Source organism: Capricornis sumatraensis, chromosome 1 (assembly GCF_032405125.1).
Source record: "Capricornis sumatraensis isolate serow.1 chromosome 1, serow.2, whole genome shotgun sequence".
Taxonomy (NCBI): Eukaryota; Metazoa; Chordata; class Mammalia; order Artiodactyla; family Bovidae; genus Capricornis; species Capricornis sumatraensis.
In genome coordinates this window covers 79,820,410-79,838,411 of record NC_091069.1, presented here as the reverse complement: position 1 = coordinate 79,838,411, position 18,002 = coordinate 79,820,410, and the positions used below count along the sequence as shown (strand labels likewise).

At 38.5% G+C, this 18,002-nt stretch overlaps 1 protein-coding gene across 1 annotated transcript in view; it reads right to left on the bottom strand.

The window, feature by feature from the left end:
- The window catches only part of PREPL (prolyl endopeptidase like), a 36,599-nt gene that overhangs the window by 3,014 nt on the left and 15,583 nt on the right, over positions 1–18,002 (bottom strand). The window contains exons 6-14 of the mRNA XM_068965442.1: positions 16,866–17,001; positions 14,494–14,710; positions 13,678–13,863; positions 8,971–9,168; positions 6,345–6,520; positions 4,831–5,047; positions 1,936–2,085; positions 1,391–1,514; positions 199–272 (exon numbers count right to left, since the gene is read on the bottom strand). Coding sequence (XP_068821543.1) covers positions 199–272; positions 1,391–1,514; positions 1,936–2,085; positions 4,831–5,047; positions 6,345–6,520; positions 8,971–9,168; positions 13,678–13,863; positions 14,494–14,710; positions 16,866–17,001 — 1,478 coding nt within the window. The remainder of the gene's footprint in view (positions 1–198; positions 273–1,390; positions 1,515–1,935; positions 2,086–4,830; positions 5,048–6,344; positions 6,521–8,970; positions 9,169–13,677; positions 13,864–14,493; positions 14,711–16,865; positions 17,002–18,002) is intronic.

Here is an 18,002-nt window from a genome sequence, read left to right as displayed (position 1 = left end):
CTCCAACGACAGATTCCATTACTTTCTCTGACAGAGCTCATTCATCAGGAACCTTTCCTCTTTACTCACTCAGCATTTCTCCTCTTCCAAGTCTAAGCCACAGACCCAACAGCTGGTGAAGTAGCCTGCACAACCCTGTGTAACCACAGTACCTCACTACTTGGGGATCTACCACCTTAGTGGGGCTTGACAACATACCTTTTTGTGAGAATCCTCAATCACATGGTTACCTCCAGGCTGAATATCTAAAATAATATTGGGGACTTGATAGCCTGAAAGAGTTAACATATGAAACAATTAGAAGAGTTTCGGCTAATTGAGACCCACCCTTTCACCCCCTTCTCCTTTTCAAGCACTCTATTAAAATAATAGTGAAGCTGCTGCTGCTGCTAAGTCGCTTCAGTAGTGTCCGACTCTGTGCGACCCCACAGACGGCAACCAACCAGGCTCCTCTGTCCCTGGGATTCTCTAGAACACTGGAATGGGTTGCCATTTCCTTCTCCAATGCATGCATGCATGCTAAGTCGCTTTAGTCGTGTCCGACTCTGTGTGACCCTATGGACAGCAGCCCACCAGGCTCCTCTGTCCACGGGATTCTCTAGGCAAGAATACTGGAGTGGGTTGCCACTTCCTTCTCCATAACAGTGAAGAAGAAAGGCATAAACCACCACCACCACCACTAACAAGAAGAGGTAGGGGGTGGGATGGGGTGGGGAGCAGTAGAAAACAAATTCCTGAAACAGGAAATGGAGGAGGCGGCCCAGACAAAGGAAGGTGGATGGAAAGACACATGGAGAAGGTTGTGACCTAGGAAGAAGCTAATGGGTCCTATGGAATCTGAGAGCCCTGTGACTTGGAATCACCAGCTATAGCAATGGGTGCGAGTGAGATGTGGAACTGAATAGAAGGCAACTGTGTGAAAACTTATATGTGAGTTCTTTCCACCCTGAGCCCAGACGTTCACATGTCGTGACAAGGGAAAAAAGGTAAGAGTTTTTAATACAACTGAAAGATCTAGAGAAAATTAGAGCTGTTATTTTGGGCACGGAAGCTCCAGTGCAAAAACTTTAAAGAATTCCAAGAATAATAGCTCAATTAATTTTGTTAAATGAACGAATAGTATGATATAGTATGATACTATACCTCCAAGTTACGTTTGATAAATTTAAGTTTACTTTTTTCTTTGTGCCTTGCCTACCTTTTTAATGCTGTCCTTTGAAAAAGAGGCAAGGCAGCCATAGTCATTACATTTGCTTCTACTGGGCAGTCAACTCAGGATAACAGTGATTTGCCTGTGATTGTGGGTGGCTGATTTGGTCTGCAGCATGACAGGTGCAGCTCCGAGCAGCCCACTGACGGCGACGGCCCCTGCTCCTCGCTGGTTTCCTACCTTCCCCGCTGTCCTTAGCATGCTCTGCGATGGCTTCCTTGAGCTTCTCTGTATAGCTTACGATTCCTTTCAGAGGCACACGTTCGTCATTTTCATAAGCTGTTATGTGAATTGAAGGATAATGCTGAAAGGAAAGAGATGTACAAAGAATTCCTTATGATCCCATTCCTTATGGATTATGAAAACCAATTACCTTATGGATTATGAAAAACAGTTATCTCTATTTTTTTCCCCTACGTGATAGACATTTTTTTTTCCCTCACTTGATATTTTTGAGATTTACAGCATCCCAATACTAGACTGTTTGTTACCTGGAATAACCTTTTCTTGACTAGTGAGACCTTGATCTTACCGAATCTAGTCTCCTGAGCTATTAAACGGAAACAAACAAGGAGTATGAGCAGGGAAGGGGCTGGAAGGTGTCTGAGTACTATAAGGAGAAACAATATTAAGGCCTTACTAAATTTCTACTTCACCTCGGATACACGTCCTTCTAATTATTTTCCCTGTCACTTCAGGATAGTATTACAACTGCCTTTCACTACCTGAGGTTTAATATTTTGACAGGGACAGTAACGTTTTATGTAGTTCTTGTGTTTTTCATCGGATGAAGGATTCCCCCATTCCTCTAATTCTTCTAATGTCAGAGGAAGTGTAGTGTCCATCATGGTGTTGAGAACATCCAAGAAAGGTGCCTTAAAAAAAAAGTCAGAGAGATGTAAACTTCAATTAATAAAACGGTAAAATGAATTTCAGATAAATACTATACGTTATGAATATACATGCTGACATGAGAGAACAGAGCTCAAGCAGCAATGTACATTCCCAGGAGCCAGATTAATTACCCAGTCTAACCAGGGCCTGAGATTTGTAACTGGCTTTTAAGGTATTCAGACTCCTTGAATGACAAAAGGTTTATCTTCCAATTTCACAATTTTTGCTTTTAGTTTTCTTTTTTTCATATAGTAAGTGCTGCCACCTTACATCCACTAGGCTCTATAAAAAAAAGTGTCGGCAATGACGTGGAGAAACGGGCACACTTGTGCATTGTTAGTGGGGATGTAGAATGGTGCAGACAGAGTATTGGTTTCTCAAAAAATTAACCTCAGAATTGCCACATGCTCCAGCAATTCTATTCCTAGTTGTGTATCCAAAGGAAATTAAACCAGGGTCTTGACAAGTACACCCCTGTTCACAACAGTACTGGAAGTAACCCAAGGGTCCACTGATAGATGGATGGATGAACAAAATATAAATGCAGTGATACAATGAAATTCAACCTGAAAAAGAAAGACACTTGCTACAGCACAATGGACCTTAAGGAAATTACCTAAGTAAAAAAAAAAAACACTTGTAAAGAGACTTATATTGTATGATTCCATTCATATAGGAGGTACCTTAGTGTAGTCAAATTCAAAGAAAACTAGAATAGTGGTTACCAGAGCCTAGGGGAAGGGGGAGTTGGAGAGTTGCCACTTAATGGGTAGAGTTTCAGGTTTGCAAGATTAGTTACAGAAACTGACTGTACAGCAATGTGAATGTACTTAACACTATTGAAATGTACACACTTAAAAATGGTTACAATGATAAATTTTATGTTATTTTACCACAATTAAAAATAAAACTCCCAGAACACATGAATAAACTCAGCTGGACACTTTACATTATAACAAGGTAATAAATGCTAACTGAAGGAAATCTGAAAAATACCCAAGTTGAAAAAGAAAATCACTCATTGGCTTATAACCAGTGTTAAATGAAATGGCAGCTGCTTTGTTCATGAAGCCATTATAATCTTCTGATAACCTGTTTTTCAGCTTTGTTTTCTATTAACATTAAGCAAGTACATTGGGCAAATGCAATTCTTTTTGTCTGTCTAATATCTTTGACTGAGCTCCTTTTTTGCATTTACAGTATCCCTAATCTTATGACACCGGCTGCCTCTCACTGTAGAGATGCCAGATAGGTCCCGTCCCAGCTTTGCCTCAGAGTGAGAGTAGCCACATAATTTAGTTTTACCAATCAGACATAATATGCCCCAAATTCTGAACGAACTGTTGGATATTTAGGTTAACTCCATGTCTTCGTTGTTACAAGCAATGTGGGGTAAATATCCTTATACACCCATTTCTGATGATTTCCTTTCTGACTTCTAAAGTCAAAGTAATTTCTCAAAGTCAGAAGTTAGTCACATTTTCTTTATAATTCTGCCACTATTATCTTTTTGCGTGGAGTTTTTTCCCTTCTGTACTTAATATTTCTATTAAAAACAGATTTACAGGGTCAGATTATTTAACTTATTTACTTCATACAAGCTTACACCCTCAAAATTAAAATAAAAAAACCCCTGAAAATAATTTACTTTCTCTATCCTAATTATCTTCTAGAGTTATCTACTGCAGAAGAACAAAATTTGCCACCCCCAGATTATTTTAAGCTGAAAATAGTCAAGGTCCAAAAAGTCTCAGAAAGAAACTTTGACCTCTTCTATAACTGCCTGAAGAATTTAGACAGAGGGCCTATTACAGGAATATCACCAGATAATAAATATGGATGACATGCGCTGGGGAAATGCTTAGAGACCAGAGTCCACTCTGTGTTCCCTCGTCTCTGCTAACAAACATTTGTTTATCAGACTTTCACTTTTCCATCTCCACGTGAATTGCTTTCTATCTCCTGAAGTCCCAAATCAGTGCCTCCAACATCCTCTTTCACCTTTAGCTGAAGACAGTATTTAAGGTGAGAGCTCTGGTCATTGTGGTGAGTCACTCAGTTTCCCTGGGTCTCTCCCATATATACATGTCACTAAACTTCTGTTTCATTTTCTTCTGTTAATCTGCCTTCTGTCAATTTAATTCTTAGACCACCCAGAAGAACCTAGAAGGCAACAGGAAAATGTCCTTTGCCTCTACGCTAACCAGGAAGCAGGAGAATGGTGGAGGTGAATGAGCTGCTGTAATTTCATAATTTTGGACACGAGCAAAACAGGTCAAAGTATTTCAACTGAAGTACAGAAAAACTACTCCTAAAGACCACTAATAAGAATGGAGTATCTGAAAATAAAGAGTCCCTAAATCCAGGACTGAAATGTTGATGCCAATAGAGCCAAAGGATTTCACGCATTCCAGAGTCAGTGTGCTCGGCCTGACTTCCTAGATCCGGTTATCTTGCATGCTTTGCCACTTTTCCACCAACTCTAAATGCTCTTACAGATACAAAATGATCAATGAGAATAGCCACTAATATCCTTTAGTGGAAATCCTTAAAAATCAATAAAGAATACTGTCAGGAACTTCTCCCATAGCTACAATTCTCTGTTTAAAATTTAAAAGCTCTGCTATACTTCTATGCAATGGTAAAACTGGAACAGGAAATTTTTTTTAGAGCATCTATTACTTCACACCTCGCTATTTGGTAAACAGTAGAGATGGAGTACTCACCTCCAAAGTCACAGCCCTCAGCAGTTCTGGACTAGAATTACACAGTGCTCCCACAAGCACCCCTCCAGCACTGAAAGCAGTCAGGGCTGTTAGACTGGGCTGAGAAAAGCCTTGGTCATGAAGCGTCTTAATGCAAGCCTCTAAGTCAGCAAGGCCATTGAGTTTTTTATTTAGCCGGCCATCAGAGTGCCACTGGAGGCCTAACTCACCACCTCCCCTGAAATTAAAGGGCAAGAAAGTTTTAGTGGGGAAAAAATATTAATGATATAGGTCAGGGTCAGCAAACTATAGCCTGTGGGCTAAATTTGCCCAGAGGCCTGTTTTTATATGGTCCTTGAGCTAAGAAGGATTTTTATATTTTTAAAGGTTGGGAAAAAAATAATTATCAACCAGAAGTATGCAGGGGAGACCATATGTGGCCTGCAAAACTTAAAATGTTTACTATTTAGTTCTTCAGAGAAAAAGTTTGCCAACCCCTTTTGCAGACAATCAAAACTTGATTCAACAAATATGCTTTGAGTGCCTGCTTGCTATTTACCAGGCACTGTGCTAAATGCAGGCCTTAAAAATATAAACAAGTAGAAATCCTCTGTCCTGGAGGTCATAATTTTTCGGGGAAAAACAGCTACCAAGCAACACAGGCACTGCTATAACAGAAGCAGAACCAGAGCAGAGACTATCCACCTGTCTATATGTGAGTCAGGAACGTGAGTGCTCTGAGATGACACCTAAGCTGAGTCTTGAAGCAACAGTGTGAGTTCCCAGAAGGGCAAAGAAAGGGATGGCATCATCGACTCAATGGACATGAGTTTGAGCAAACTCTGGGGGACAGTGAAGGACATGGAAGCCTGGTGTGCTGCAGTCCATGGGGTCACAAAGAGTCGGACACGATGGAGAAACTGAACAACAAAAAGAAAGGGAAGGCATCAAGACACAGCATGTGCAAGGTCACAGAGGCTGTCATTTCAAATGATGCAGCAAAGGCTGCACCTGTAGGAGGTACGTGGCTGGAGAGGAGGGCGTATTTGGGGAGTGCCGACAGACGCCACCATGAAGGTAAGCCACATCACTAGGGTGTTAATATGGAGGATGTGGATTTTATTGTGGAGATGGGAAAGTGGTAAAGGATTTAAACAGAAACAAAATACTTTTGTGTCTTGAAATCAGCAAAATAATATGGAAATTAGAGTGGAAAAAAGGGAGTCCAGCTTAAGAAGCTATTTTAGAAAAATCCAAACTCAGGAGAATGAAATGGAAACAATAATGTAGCTAAGTACAGAGGCTGGTTTATCTATTCTAAAAATTCTAAAAATCTGGTGTAAAATCCTAAAAAGATACCCTTTTGCTCCTGGGATTAAATAATCCCAGACCCAGGGTTCTGCTAGTGAACCAGGTTCCACTAGCACAGGTTTAGGAGTGCAAATGAGCAAATCAATGTTCGCTCCCCAGCATCTTGTTATTCCGGACATGTGATGATGCTCCAGCCCTCATATGCCACACAAAACATGACTCACCGAACATGACAATATGCTAATATCCAGCCATCGTCCACCAACACCCGCCTTTCAGGCCTGAAATTCATTTTCAAATCCATTCCATAAGCTCCATACACTTGTACCAGGAGAGGTTTCTTCTGCAAGTCCTCAGAATCCGTTTTATGGAAAACAGTCATTGGCACTAATTTTCCATCCTGGAAATGAAGATGTATTATGCAGGTAAAGAAGTCTTTTGAAACAGTTTCATCCCCAATTTTATGTGATGCTTATTGATGTTGAGCAGCAACTTCATTTAATTAAGACAAGAGAGTTATGGTCTCTCAAAGTCCATCAGGGTCCTTAATTTTCAGCTACGCTGCTGACACAATATTAGAGTAACTAGAAAAGATAGTAAGACTCTGGCTTGAAAATGGTTTATTAAATGTAGCTTTTCATGACAGTTAAGTAACTTTATAATGAGTTCTTCACTACTCAGTTTAACTATTTTTTTTCTTTCAGGACAAACCAAAATAACTATCAAGGTTACATATATTAGCATAGTATTCTTCCTATACCTCAGGTTATATATGGGCATTTCCTATCTTTGAATATATACAAATATGTTAACTAAAGAAGTTTAAACAACTCAATTTTTGGTACTCAACTGTCAGAATTCTGAATCATTAAAACCTGAAATCTCTTACTAACCTAACACCCACTCACATCCTCTTCATCAACCTATTTAACTTTATTTTTAAAATGTTTCAAAGTGGTTCAGGTTTTATAAATTTTAACATCTAAATTATTTTCAAGTCAAACAACTGTACCTCAGTGTGGTTCTCTAGACAGATAAAATTAAGATAATATGAACTATATCTGATCTTCCTTTCATAGAAAAAGGGTAGAAATGTTGGTTGTCACCCTGCTTACAGAAACTAAGGAAAAGCACTAGTTTACATAAGAAAAATAATATAACCAGGCCACTCTAATTTTTTTCACTCTCATTTTGAAAACTTCACTTTGGGGCACTAGTGTGTTATCAAATAAGGAAGAACTCTTCCCCTCATTATTATACTCAATTTGTTACAACAGTGTAAATGAATTTTTACTTCTCAGTAAGATTCATTGTTCAGAGAAGGCAATGGCACCCCACTCCAGTACTCTTGCCTGGAAAATCCCATGGACAGAGGAGCTGGGTGGGCTGCAGTCCATGGGGTCGCCAAGAGTCGCACACGATCGAGCCACTTCACTTTCCCTTTTTATTTTCATGCATTGGAGAAGGAAATGGCAACCCACTCCAGTGTTCTTGCCTGGAGAATCCCAGGGACGGGGGAGCCTGGTGGGCTGCCGTCTATGGGGTCGCACAGAGTCGGACACGACTGAAGCGACTTAGCAGCAAGATTCATTGTTATAAAAAGATACAGGTGAATTTCTATAAAATAATCCTTCCCCCTTTCTAGCTTAACTGTTTTTTTTTTCTTTCTGGTTGCACTGGTCTTCCCTGTGGCATGCAGGCTTGGTTGCCCCACTGCATGTAGGATATCAGTTCCTGACCAGAGATCAAACCCAAGTCCCGTGCATTGGAAGGTGGAATCTCAACCGTTGGACCACCAGGCAAATTCCTGTAGCTTTAGCTTTTTTAAAAATAACTTTACTTTCTTATTTTTGGCTGTGCTGGGTCTTCACTGCTGAGTGGGCTTTTCTCTAGTTGCGGCGAGCAGGGGCTACTCTCTAGTTGCAATACGCAGGCTTCTCTTGTTGTGGAGCACAGGCTCAACAGTTGTGGCACGTGGGATACTCCTGGATCAGGGATCAAACCTGTGTCTCATGCCTTGGCTGGTGCATTCTTTACCACTGAGCCACCAGGGAAGCCCCCTAGCTTAACTCTTGATCATTCTAGAGACAATACTTCCTCAGAGAAGCTTTCCCCATTTCTGCAGATGAGCTAAGTTCCTTTTACCACATGTTTCCACTGTCCTCAGTACATCTTCCTTGGCAGCAATCAGTACATTAGAAATTACTTCTTCAACATCTTGCATCTTCCCCACTAGATTTAATATCCACAAAGGCAGGGACTATCCTAGTCTAGTTCACTCTAATTGCTTATTACCGTCAAAATTTTTGCCATAATGACACACAAACGATTTTTTTCTTTAAATCAACTTTTAATATTTAAATATACACAATACACAATATCAAGGACTTGCTAAGCTGGTTAAAGGGCTTTCCAGGTGGCACTAGTGGTAAAGAACCCACCTGTCAATGCAGGAGATGTAAGAGATGTGGGTTCAATCCCTGGAGGAGGGAAGATCTCCTGGAGGAGGGCATGGCAACCCACTCCAGTATGGAGAACGCCTGGAGAATGCCATGGACAGAGGAGCCTGGTGGGCCACAGTCCACAGGGCTGCAAAGAGTTCAACATGACTGAAGTGACTTAGCACTCAGACTGGTTATAAATTTTCTAATCCATGTTTAAAAAATTGCATGAGTATTCAAGTTTAAAGAAAAGTCCATTTACCTCCTAAAATGATTTGAGTTTGCAGTGGAATGTGAGATCCACTTTACTAAACTGTGATAATGTAATCCCATCAGGGGCATTAATAATTAACAAACAGAATCTTTTCAGTAAATGGCAGGGCTGACAGTGAGGATCACAAAGACTTACCTTGCTTTTGGCTTCCATACGTAAAACACGACTAGTCTTTGTTATTGGGTCTTCATGCCCAGTTTCCTCAAACAGTTTGCCTTCTGCAAACTTATATGTATAATATTTCGGGGGACGTATTGGAGAGCACAGCTGAAAGGGGCAGTTCTCTGGGTCTGAATTTGTATCCATTATGAATCCACAGGCCCAAGGCGGGAGCTAAAGAACAGAACAGTTAGCTGTACTCTTTATTGAGACACTAAGTATTATTAATTAAATTTCTGGGTCTGTTCCAAACAAGATGATGTAGATATCAAGTTTATTTTTATCCACTTTCATCTAATGCCTCATTTAAGGATTACTTCAGTACAACAAAAAAAACAATGACCAATAAAAATAAGAAAAAAGTACAGGAAAATGGTTTATCTCCTTTAATAAAAAAAGTTTATCTGGGGATATATAAACTTGGGCAACAAAACAACAAAAAGATTAAGAATAACAGCCCATCAAGTAGGGATTCCAGAACCCAAAGATACCTTCAAGATCTCTCTTCTCATAGAACATGAGATCTCTCACTTGTGGTTTTAATAACTTACCCAGCAGCCCTTACTCTACTGGCTGGACAGCCCCAGGGACAACAGTCATTATTCCAGGACTACAAACTAGCTCAGCAGCACTAAAGCATTTACAATTTGTTTTTAACTTTAGCTCCCAGGCTAACCATTGTGCAGAACAAAACCTTTCCCGCACACCTACTCTGAGAGACTCACTGCTATTATGATTAAGATTGTTAACTTTAAGAAAAAAGGAAAAGAAATCAAAATTTATTCTCTCAGAGCAGCAGGGTCCAGCCTCAAGCCTTCCACTAACATCCCTCTTACACCTTTTAAAAGAACTCTAGTAAGCAGGCTGACGGTATGTTAGAATGGCACTGAGAGTCAGAATATTTCAAAGAAAATTGCCTTTCTTTTCCTGAGTAATTGTAGAAAGAGAGAAAGAGCAAATTCCTTAGAAAATCAGAGGTCTTGGCACAGCAACGTCACTGGTGGGCACTATTCAGAGAGTATAGGTGGGGGATGTGTGCATAAAGAGCGTACCATTTAACCTGTAGAAACTATGGTCACAGAGCTTAGGTTCACAGAGAAAATTTCTTGTAATTAATCCAAAGAATCCACTGCTGTAAAGCACTAGTGACATATATTTTCACTGACTTTCTAGAAGAGTTCCTAATTTATTCACTTCAGACTGTGGATTATTTTCAAGGATAATTTGTTTATTTAAACATTATTTATTTATAATGTATACAACCATAACTAGAAAGAAAAATGTAATCATGAAAGTTAAAAATCATTTTTGTTTTAGAACATTTATACAGCCTTTTAAGACACCAGACATTACATTTGATAATCTGACTTCATGAAGTCGATGGGAAATTCTGGCTGTTTTATTTAGGTTCTCATTCTTTCTTATTTATGCCACTAGATGTTGTTTAGTAGCTCAATCATGTCTGAATCTTTGCGACCTCATGGAGTGTGGCAAGCCAGGCTTCCCTGTCCTTCACCATCTCCCGGAGCTTGTTCAAACTCATGTCTATTGAGTCAGTGATGCCATCCAATCATCTCATCCTCTGTGGTCTCCTTCTCCTCCTGTCTTCAATCTTTCCCAACATCAAATTCTTTTCCACTGAGTCGGTTCTTTGTATCAAGTGGCCAAAGTATTAGAGCTTCAGCTTCAACATCAGTCCCTCCAATTAATATTCAGGATTGATTTCCTTTAGGATGAACTGGTAGGATCTCCTTGCAGTCCAACGGACTCTCAAGAATCTTCTCCAACACCACAGTTCAAAAGTATCAATTTTTCTGCACTCAGCCTTCTTTATGGTCCAACTCTCACATCCATACATGACTATTGGAAAAACCATAACTTTGAGTATACAGTGGAGAAGGCAATGGCACTCCACTCCAGTACTCTTGCCTGGAAAATTCCATGGATGGAGGAGCCTGGTGGGCTGCAGTCCATGGGGTCGTGAAGAGTTGGACACGACTGAGCGACTTCACTTTCACTTTTCACTTTCATGCACTGGAGAAGGAAATGGCAACCCACTCCAGTGTTCTTGCCTGGAGAATCCCAGGGATGGGGGAGCCTGGTGGGCTGCCGTCTGTGGGGTTGCACAGAGTCGGACGTGACTGAAGCGACTTAGCAGCAGCAGCAGCAGTTGACTATACAGACCTTTGTTGGCAAAGTAATGTCTCTGCTCTTTAATGTGCTGTCTAGGTTTGTCAAGCTTTTCTTCCCAGAAGCAAGCGTCTTTTAATTTCATGGCTGCAGTCACCATCCACAGTGATTTTGGAGCCCAAGAAAATAAAGTCTCTCACTGTTTCCATTGTTTCCCCATCTATTTGCCATGACGTGATGAGACCAGATGCCATGATCTTCTTTTTTTCAATGTTGAGTTTTAAGCCAGCTTTTCCACTCTCCTCTTTCACCTTCATCAAGAGGCTCTTTAGTTCTTCTTCGCTTTCTGCCATAAAAGTGGTGTCATCTGCATATCTGAGGTTATTGATATTTCTCCCAGCAACCTTGATTCCAGCTTGTGTTTCATCCAGCTTTGCGTTTCGCATGATGTACTCTCAAATAAGTTAAATAAGCAGGGTGACAATATACAGCTTTGATGTATTCTTTTCCCAATTCAGAACTAGTCTGTTGTTCCATGTCTGGTTCTAACTATTGCTTCTTGACCTGCATACAGGTTTCTCAGGAGGCAGATAAGGTGGTCTGGTATTCCCATTGCTTTAAGAATTTTCCACAGTTTGTTGTGATCCACACAGTCAAAGGCTTTAGCATAGTCAATGAAGCAGATGTTTTTCTGGAATTTCCTTGCTTTTTCTATGATCTATCGGATGTTGGTAATTTGATCTCTGGTGCCTCTGCCTTTTCTGAATCAAACTTGAACATCTAGAAGTTCTCAGTTCATGTACTGTTGAAATCTAGCTTGGAGAATTTTGATCATTACTTCACTAGCATGTGAAATGAATGCAATTGTGAGGTAGTTTGAACATTCTTTGGCATTGCCCTTCTTTGGGAGTGGAATGAAAACTGACCTTTTCCAGTCCTGTGGCCAGTGCTGAGTTTTCCAAATTTGCTGGCATATTGAGTCAAGCACTTCACCAGCATCATCTTTTAGGATTTGAAATAGCTCAGCAGGAATTCCATCACCTCCACTAGCTTTGTTCGTAGTGATGCTTCCTAAGGCCCATTTTACTTCACACTCCAGGATGTCTGGCTCTAGGTGAGTGATCACAGCATCATGGTTATCTGGATCATTAAGATCTTTCTGTATAGTTCTTCTGTATATTCTTGCCACCTCGTCTTAATATCTTCTGCTTCTGTTAGGTCCATACTGTTTCCTTTATTGTGCCCATTTTTGCATGAAAATGTTTCCTTGGTATCTCTAATTTTCTTGAAGAGATCTCTAGTCTAGATCTCTATGCCACTATAACAATCTCAAAACTAACCTCCATACCCCTCATCTCTTGGTGTTTCGGTGTACTCTAACGTGGCTGCCAGATAACCTTGTGAAGTTATGACTCCTTAAATTATTCCCCTGCCTTCAAACTTCAAATTTTCCCCTCTTCATAATTTATGGATAAATTCATCATATTGACAGTCAAAGAATGTCAAATCATAGCTTCATCCCCTAGTAATTCGTTCTGCTTCAATAAAAGTGATTTATTAGAAGTTTCCTGAATATTTTCCTAACTTCTCCAGCTTAGAACTTCATTTGATGGACTTTCTCATCCTAGAATACTATTCCTTTCCCTACCCAACAAAACCCTATCTATCTTCTTTGGTTATTTCAAATTCTACTACCCCCTAAAGTTTTCTTGGGCCCTCCAGGCCTCATGGTACATTTTATGTTTTTGATCCCACTTATTTAAACCCATCCTATACTTAATCTTTGTTTACAAGTCTATATCTCATGAAAAATGGTATTCTCCTATGGCCAGGTATTTTGACTTACTATCTTTCCATTCCAGAAAGCCCAATACAGAACTCTGCACATAAAAATTTAATAAGCATCCAGTGAATTTACTGGAATTGCATTTTAGCAAAAATTGTCATAACACTATAGATAGGGAGATACAAATGGCCTGTTTGCTGGTCATACAACTCTTTCCACATCAAGTAAAACAGAGGCCTCCTTTCTTCCCTTCAGTTCATGTTACCTTAACTCACATATTAATGCTGCTGTAAAACTGGGCAATAATGTTACCATTCACAGTTTGATAAAATTGGCAAAGAGATGATACAGACACAAACAAGTGTGGCCGAAACACTGTAGCAGAAACACGGGAGGCATGATTACTGTCTGGGATGGGAGAAGGAGGTAGTGGTTAGGTTCCAGCTGCCAAGCTGGCCTGAGTTATGACTATATCTAAGGTTGTAGAGATACATGATACAGAGATATGTGGCAAGAGAAATACAATGGCACTTAACTCTGCTTCTGAAGTTCATCCTATACAGCAGTATTTTTCAGTGCACTAAAAGCAAAGACTTCTAAAAGTAATTCCAAAATAAACCTCCTAAACCTGATGAAGACCCACTATACTAAATTCTATTTAAATTAATTTCTAAGAAAAAGTACATTGCTGTTATTAAAAATTTGATGTTCTGTTAATACGGCATGTATTCTGATTAACAGTATTATCTTTTGAAAATTAAACATACCTTTAGAGACCGAACTGAATCGTCAGCCAGACCAATCACGTTAACATAAAGTAAATTGCTATGCTTCAGGAAGAGAACACAATGATCCTTAAACATGTCCAAGTCTACAACTTTGGTATTTCTCTTCATCGTGAAAAACAAATCCCAATTCATAATAGCAGGGGTATCAGCTGCTGTTCTCATTAGCTGTGTGGAACAAAATTAGACGAGATCTAGGTATCAGAAATGATGACTACAGCATCCAGAGATGAAACCACTGAAAACCAGACCTTATTAGTTTGCACTGTTTATGAAGAGCTGAAGGAACTTAACTCTGCATCAGAGTGCAGTGTGAACATCACCTTATGAATGAGCCCTGGCTAGCCTGCTGGGTGGGTATGATGCAGTGCTTAGCTGATGGTCAAGCACTGAGAGCCAGTGGGGCCTTGGTGAGGCCTCGGCCCCTTGACTGTGGGGCCATCACTGAGCATAGCTGAGACCAGCAGAGGAACTGCCTGAGATCAGTCCAAACTGATCTCAAAATCTCGTTTATAACAGTTTGAAAAGTTTGTTAAGCCACTAAGTTTGGCTTTGATGACTAACATTATTTAGGATAGGGAATGTTTTCCTTTGCTAACCTTTTTGGGTATAGTAAAATATGAAGAGGTATATTAGCTCTGAGGGAAGAGAAATGGGATTGGTTATATACAGGAAGGTAGCATCAGTTTTTAATGACCCAAAGCTTATGAAACAATAAACTCTTAGAGCAAGAAATGTTGATGTTACTGTAACACTTCCTAACAGCCTAAATGGGGACCACGAAAATACATGATTTACCTTGAATTCTGTAGGCTCGCCAACATTAGTGAGAATGTATAACTCATCATCTCTATGTTCCACATAGTAAAGGACCCCATGGATTCGCTTCTGGATAAGTACTGGTGGGTCCCAAGGGCTCAGGCCATCTATCAACCACACCTCAGAAGTGGTCTTGCTCATGATATTCATGGTGAGAAAACGACTGTCTTTCGTAAGATAAAGGAAGACAAAAAAACTAGGCAGAAAAAAGGGAGGGAGAGAGAGAGAGAGGAAAATCGAATAAATTTCAAATGCAAGCTATCATTGTTAATAACAATTTCTCACTGGTATTGAGTATATATATTAATTTCTAATGCACACAAAAAAGAAAAACTCCTTAGTGAAATACTGCTTGTAAAAACTGGCTATTATTTTTTCTCATTCCCTCCTCAAAGGCATTCAAAATAATTTTTCTCTAACGTTTTATTATGAATATTTTTCAAAACTCACCACTAAGATTCTATACCTGCTAACATTTTGCAGTACTTCCTTTATCACATATTTATGTATCTTTCAATCCATCTTTAAAAAAAAATGCATTTCAAGGTAAACTACAGACATCATTTAACACTCAACCACATTAATAGATTATAGGGGTTTTTGCTGAGAAGAGGAAATAAACTTCCTGGAGAAGATATGTAATTGTAAGGAAGAAAAGAGACAGAATTTTCTTTGTTTTTTCCTTTGAATGCATGTTGGATATCCTTTTTTCCTACTCTCCCAGTTTTTATAACTAAACAAACAACAGGAATAAAAACCCTCACAATCTCACTAAACTAAAACATTTTTTAAATTTTAATTTTTCTATTTTTCCTTCCAAGGCTTATCTGTATTTTATACATGTCTTTAAATAGATATAATTAAAATACAGATGCACTTTTGGATTCTGCATTTCTTACTACACATATTATCATCTTTCCCCACATTAGTTATGCAATTTATGATCATTATTTTTAACGGCTTCTTAATATCAGGTTGAATTATCATAATTCTTAAAAACTTAGCTATTTCATTGTAATAAATATAAAAGGGAACATATCATGAAGATAGTTTCCGTCTCCATAACTTTTATAATTATTTCCTTAAGATAAATTCTTAGTAATAGAAATAGTATTTTAATGATTAAGAGTATTTTTATGACTCAATAAATCAAAGACTATCCCAAGAGCATTATACTAATTCATATTGACACACTGGATGCCTTTAAATATTGCATCTACATTTCCTTATTATGGAAGTAATTCATACTGAAAATACTAAGAAATATAAAGACAGATGGTATGTTTTAGTTGCAAAACAGAAAACAGTCTATAATGAAAGTCATTGGTATAATGTAATAAATTACTAGCATAAACTGTCATTTCCAAAAGACAATCTTGACAAATGACACATAAAATAGTGGGATCACAGGAATAGTTCTAGTAAATTCTCATTAATAGAATCCTCGTCAGAAAAAAAAGCAATGACAGTGTTACTGGATCAAGGATATTAGTTCTATGGGCTGGAATAATTTCTCCAGACCTCAAGTTCTTTATATGAACTTGGGGTTGTACAAGATTTTCTTTAAGGTCCTTGTCAGGTTTGAGATTTTATTAAGTGAAGGGTTAATTTTCTTGTTTGGAGTATCAATTTTACACTCACAGATTGGTTTTTAAAGCTCTTTTTTTTTCTCTTGCAAAATCTGTTGAGACGTTGTCCAAATCATACTGTTAAATGATGTATAAGATGACAGGACTCTGGTGTTAAGAAATAATTTGTTTCTTATAAATCATTTGGAAAAGTACATCTGGGTAAGAGTTAAGGAACTTTGACAGATAAATTTATTATCATTTCCTCCCCAGCCTGGTTAAGTGGTAATATGAGGCATAAGTCCTGAAGCAAAAAGAATTAGCTTTAAGAAGAATTACCAGATTACTGGGGAAAGTAAAATTTAAAGACCAAAATATATCATGGCTCAAAGCAAAGCAATTTAAATTTTAGATAATCTACATGAAATAAATAGTGAATTCTGTGTAACTGATATGGTTAATCTAGTTATGACCTAGAGATTCATAAGTGCTGCATGACACTATTTAAGTGTTAATCTAAGAACTCCTCTCGTGTCAGGACAGAGAGGATGTTAGTAATTCAGCACCTATAGTCTAATGATATATCTGTGTTCACTCTGAAGTTTGAATATAACTAGTTTCCAATTTTGAATCTAAATCACTTATAAAAGAATGCTTTGCTCACCTTAGCCTTATTATGTCTGATTCCAGCCTAAATCAATGTTTTAACTCAACCAAGAGCAGCACTTTAGATAACCAGAGAAATATGCTGAAAATAAAGACTTAATTGAATTGTTCTAGTACCTTGGGTCTTTTTCTGTGTAAAAACGTTCATTACGTTTGTTATCACCAAAAGTGGCTCGATATACATCATGACAGCGAAGGTTCCTCTGGAAGGTGTAGAATAAAACATCTTCATCTTCTTCATCCTTTACCCATTCTAAAAGAAAATAATTAAAGAATTATATATAGCCACCTATTTACAGTTAAAGAAAAAAAGGCACAATGAATTCTGAGTGTCAAACAGAAGAGATGTGTAAGTTTATCTCTGGCAATCTAAATTGAACACAGGTTTGATTATATCTAACCCTGTTATTTCCAAAGAATAAGATACTACTACATCAATTCTAAGTTTTGTACTTATCAGTTTCAAGGTACTCAAGTTTCTAAGTAAGAGTTGAACATTCAATATTTAGGAAAGACTTTGGTAAAGTCACATCTGCTTTCAGCAGATGGATTATGTTTAAATTTCACGCTCTTGTGCTTAGATGTTTGGTCGTGTCCGACTCTTTGTAACCCCATGGACTAGAGCCCACCAGGCTCCTCTGTCCATGGGATTCTCCAGACAAGAATACTGGAGTGGGTTGTCCTGTCCTCCTCAAGGGGATCTTCCCAACTCAGGGATCAAACCCAGGTCTCTCGCACTGCAGGTGGTTTCTTTACTATCTGAGACACCTGGGAAGCCCATATTTAAGTTTGCAGAAATACTGGATCACTTCCTCTCATGACTAAATGTTTTTGTATGTTTTCAAGTTACAGTTTATCTCAAACTAAGCTTTAAAAAAAAGCTTATTTTTTAATTGGTGGAAAATTGCTTTATAATTTTGTGTTGGTTTCTGCTGTATAACAACACGAATCAGTCACATGCTGGTGTTTTCTAGATCCTACCGGAAGCTGTAAATTAAAGTATTCATACAGTTACGTCATGACTGCCACCTGGCTGACAGTGACTGAAAGACATCATTGTATAATGTGCATTCTGATTTTAGAGGTTAAATGTACAAGAGGTATGTCTTAGAAAAAATTCGATAGGATATAATTTTAATTCATTGTAAAAGCATTTCTTTATTAAACAATGGAGAAATTTATGGCAGAAAATGAAAGGGAGGATAAAGTCTCTGTGTGTGTGTGTATATATACACATACACATATATATAGAAT